Source organism: Tarenaya hassleriana, unplaced genomic scaffold (genome assembly GCF_000463585.1).
Source record: "Tarenaya hassleriana unplaced genomic scaffold, ASM46358v1 Cleome1, whole genome shotgun sequence".
In the NCBI taxonomy this organism is placed as follows: domain Eukaryota; kingdom Viridiplantae; phylum Streptophyta; class Magnoliopsida; order Brassicales; family Cleomaceae; genus Tarenaya; species Tarenaya hassleriana.
In genome coordinates, this window is record NW_010960187.1 from 4,426,959 (window position 1) to 4,430,416 (window position 3,458).

The 3,458-nt window shown below is 35.6% G+C and overlaps 1 protein-coding gene across 2 annotated transcripts in view; it reads left to right on the forward strand.

The window, feature by feature from the left end:
• The window catches only part of LOC104810720 (UDP-glycosyltransferase 85A1-like), a 2,933-nt gene extending 1,114 nt beyond the window's left edge, over window positions 1–1,819 (forward strand). The window contains exons 2-3 of one of the 2 annotated variants that reach the window (XM_010537099.2): window positions 24–167; window positions 703–1,819. In XM_010537099.2, coding sequence (XP_010535401.1) covers window positions 24–167; window positions 703–1,646 — 1,088 coding nt within the window. In that variant the 3' untranslated portion in view covers window positions 1,647–1,819. Of the gene's footprint in view, window positions 1–15; window positions 168–702 lie in introns of both variants that reach the window. The other variant, XM_010537107.2, reaches the window with a different exon arrangement.
• Window positions 1,820–3,458: the final 1,639 nt, after the last annotated feature.

The window sequence follows — 3,458 nt, forward strand, 5'->3', positions numbered from 1 at the left end:
TCCGTCGGTGAGCTTCGTCGTGTACGACGGAGCTATGAGCTTTGCGGTGGACGCGGCGGCGGAGTTCGGAATTCCGGCGGTTATGCTCTGGACGTTCTCTGCTTCAGTTTCCATGTTGTATTTTTACTACCGTCAGCTTATCCAAAAGGGTTTGATCCCTCTCAAAGGTACGTACGCATTTTTGTGGACGAATGAAATCAATTAAAAAAAAATATGAATATAAAACACGTGAGAAAGAAATGAGGTGGGTATACAGAATATTTTGTTATTAATTAGATACCGTTTTAAATTTTTAGATGATTTTACAAAAAAATATATATATATAATTTTATTCTTAATTAAAAATATTTAATTTTAATAAAAAGTAAAAAATGATTTAATAACAGTATATACGACTTTTTTATATTTTTTAAAATAATTGTGAAAAAAATTAAAACTTACAAAGGGAGGAATAAGGAGCTTAAAACAACTAAAATCCCAACTATATAAACGTCTTCTTGAAATTAGTCATCAACGGACAACATATCTCTGTGGGTCTCACCTGATTTGTTTCTCCGTTTTCTTCTGTAAGTAAACGTCCTAATACGTACAAAACAAAATGATAATCCAAATTCCAAGTCCTAACATGATTGTTTAATGTGTGTGTGTGTATATGTATGTATGTATGTATGTATGTATGTACGTATGTATGAATTTTGGCAGATGAGAGTTACATGACAAATGGGTACTTAGACACAGAGATAGAGTGGATACCTTCGATAAGGAACATAAGAGTGAAGGATCTGCCAGGCCTCTTCTCCACAACGAAGCTTGAGCATGACCCTATCCTTCAGTTCGTCCTCCACGCCATGGACAGAGTCAAGCTCGCCTCTGCTATCGTCATCAACACCTTCCACGACCTCGAGCATGACGTCATCCTGTCCTTGCAATCCCTCCTTCCCCCGGTTTATCCGGTCGGACCGCTCCATCTCCTCGTTAACCGTACCATCGACAACGACAGCGAGATCCGACGGTTGGGATCCAATCTGTGGAAAGAAGACACGGAATGTCTGAAGTGGCTCGACACAAAGGCGCCGAGAAGTGTGATCTACGTCAACTTCGGGAGCATAACGGTGATGTCGGAGAAACAGCTCGTGGAGTTCGCGTGGGGTTTGGCCGGAAGCGGAAAGGAGTTCTTGTGGGTGATTCGGCCTGATCTTCTCGGCGGAGAAACGGCGGTGGTTCCGCCGGAGTTCGTGGCAGAGACGGCGGAGAGGGGGTTGCTGGCGAGTTGGTGCCCTCAGGAGAAGGTTCTGTCCCATCCGGCCATCGGAGGGTTCTTGACTCACTGCGGGTGGAACTCGACGCTGGAAAGTATCTCCGGCGGAGTTCCGGTGATATGTTGGCCGTTCTTTGCCGACCAGTCGACGAACCGAAGGTTTTGTTGCGACGAGTGGGGGATGGGAATGGAGATCGGAAGTGACGCGAAGAGGGAGGAGGTGGAGGCAGTGGTTAGGGAGTTGATGGACGGAGAGAAGGGGAATAAGATGAGGGAGACGATGGAGAAGTTGCGGCGCTTGGCGGAGGCGGCAACTACTCCGCCGTCTGGTTCGTCGTTCGTCAACTTCGAGACGGTGGTCGATAAAGTCCTTCGCCGTCGCGTCTAGTTACTTGGCTTGGTCCAATGTGAAATGTTTTGTACCGCTGAAAATTATTTTAAGGGGATAATGTGTATTTTATCAGTATTCGAATACTGGCCTTCATGACTATCCCGCTGAACTTGTATTTATACTCTACCATAAGAAAACATACATAATAAAAAAAAATGCAGCCTCGTCAATTTTGAAAATCTCAATTTTGTTTACACATTCTCCTCTATTATCCAAAATTTTAAACATTCAATTTAATTTACTAAGATTGAAATCACCTATTTCAAGATTAGTAAAAATAACGTAATTTTCTCTTTTTTATTTAATATTATTTATTAAAATATTGGTATTTGATAATTTTATATAAAAAATGCATGATACATATTACATAATTTAGTGCAGGAATATGTTTCCGACTATGTTAAAATATAGCAACCCGGAATATGCAATCAATAGGGGCCTCTATTATATCTAAAGCCTGTAGGATGGTATATATGGCCCAATGTCCCAATACTCTTTATGGGCCGATTTTGCCCAACGGAGAGTTTTACATATATTCGAAATTTAAATATCCTTTAGAATTGATCAGATTTTAGAATCTAAAACCTAAAACAATTTGAATTCAAAATTAAATATCTCTAAAAACTTGTATATAAGTGTGATAAAAATATTAATAAAATATGGTCCATTTGATTTGAAAAGGGTGGCCATTTCACTTTTAAAAAAAATAATAATAAATGGCTATTTAACATCTCTGCGTTTGACCCGGTAATCATTTGCCTGCATCCACAGAAAGGGTCATTATTGGAGCCTTAAATAAAAAGTTATTTTTTATATATATAAAAAATCTAGATCGTGTGAACCGTGTACATGCATAGCGCGATGAATCCTACATCATATGGTTAGGAATTTATATGATGCAATAGGCATATCTAAGAATAAAATACCCTATATCTACTCTTTTTATAGTAAATAATTATAATGGAAAATGACCCTCACGTAATGTATGAACTTTCAAAGCATGCAATAAAAACAATTGCAATCAACAGTTTATATAACAAATAAAGAGTTTGGTATAAAGGAATATATATAATTTAAGAATAACCTAATTTGACTCCATTATTCATAAATTTTTTAAATTTTAGATATTTTAAAAAATAAAATAACGTCGGCTTCCAGTCTGAGAGTTGGGGCGGTCGGAGTCCGGCCCGAAATACCGTACGGCAGGTTCCCACCGTTATAAAAAAAAGAATAAACCAAAAAACTACTATCCAGATAATTTATATCTCATAAGATGATAACAAACTTAACAAAGGGTAGATTAGTAAACATATCTATTAAATAAATGATTCAATTACTAGGTAAAAGATATATATTTGGGTAAACAAAATCTTAAAATCAAGTTCTATAATTTTTTATGGGATAATTCCATTTAAAACAATGTACTTTTCTCTCGTCGCAATTTAAACCCTGTACTTTTTTTTGATCCAAAAAAACATTGTACTTTTAAAAATTGGCAATTAAAACTCTATACTTTTAAAAATTGGCAAATAAAACCCTGAACGAAAAAATATATTATTTAATACTGACATGGCATCCTAGTCATCTGCCACATCATCAATCCCTAATATTTAATAATATTAATTAATAAAAAATAAAAATAAAATAATAAAAACAAAAATAAAATTTTAAAAATTATACACATACATATATAATGAAATGATATACATATATACACATATATAAACATATTTATATATATACACACATATATATAATACATATATATATATATGTTTTATATGCATATGTGGTATATGTATTTTTTTT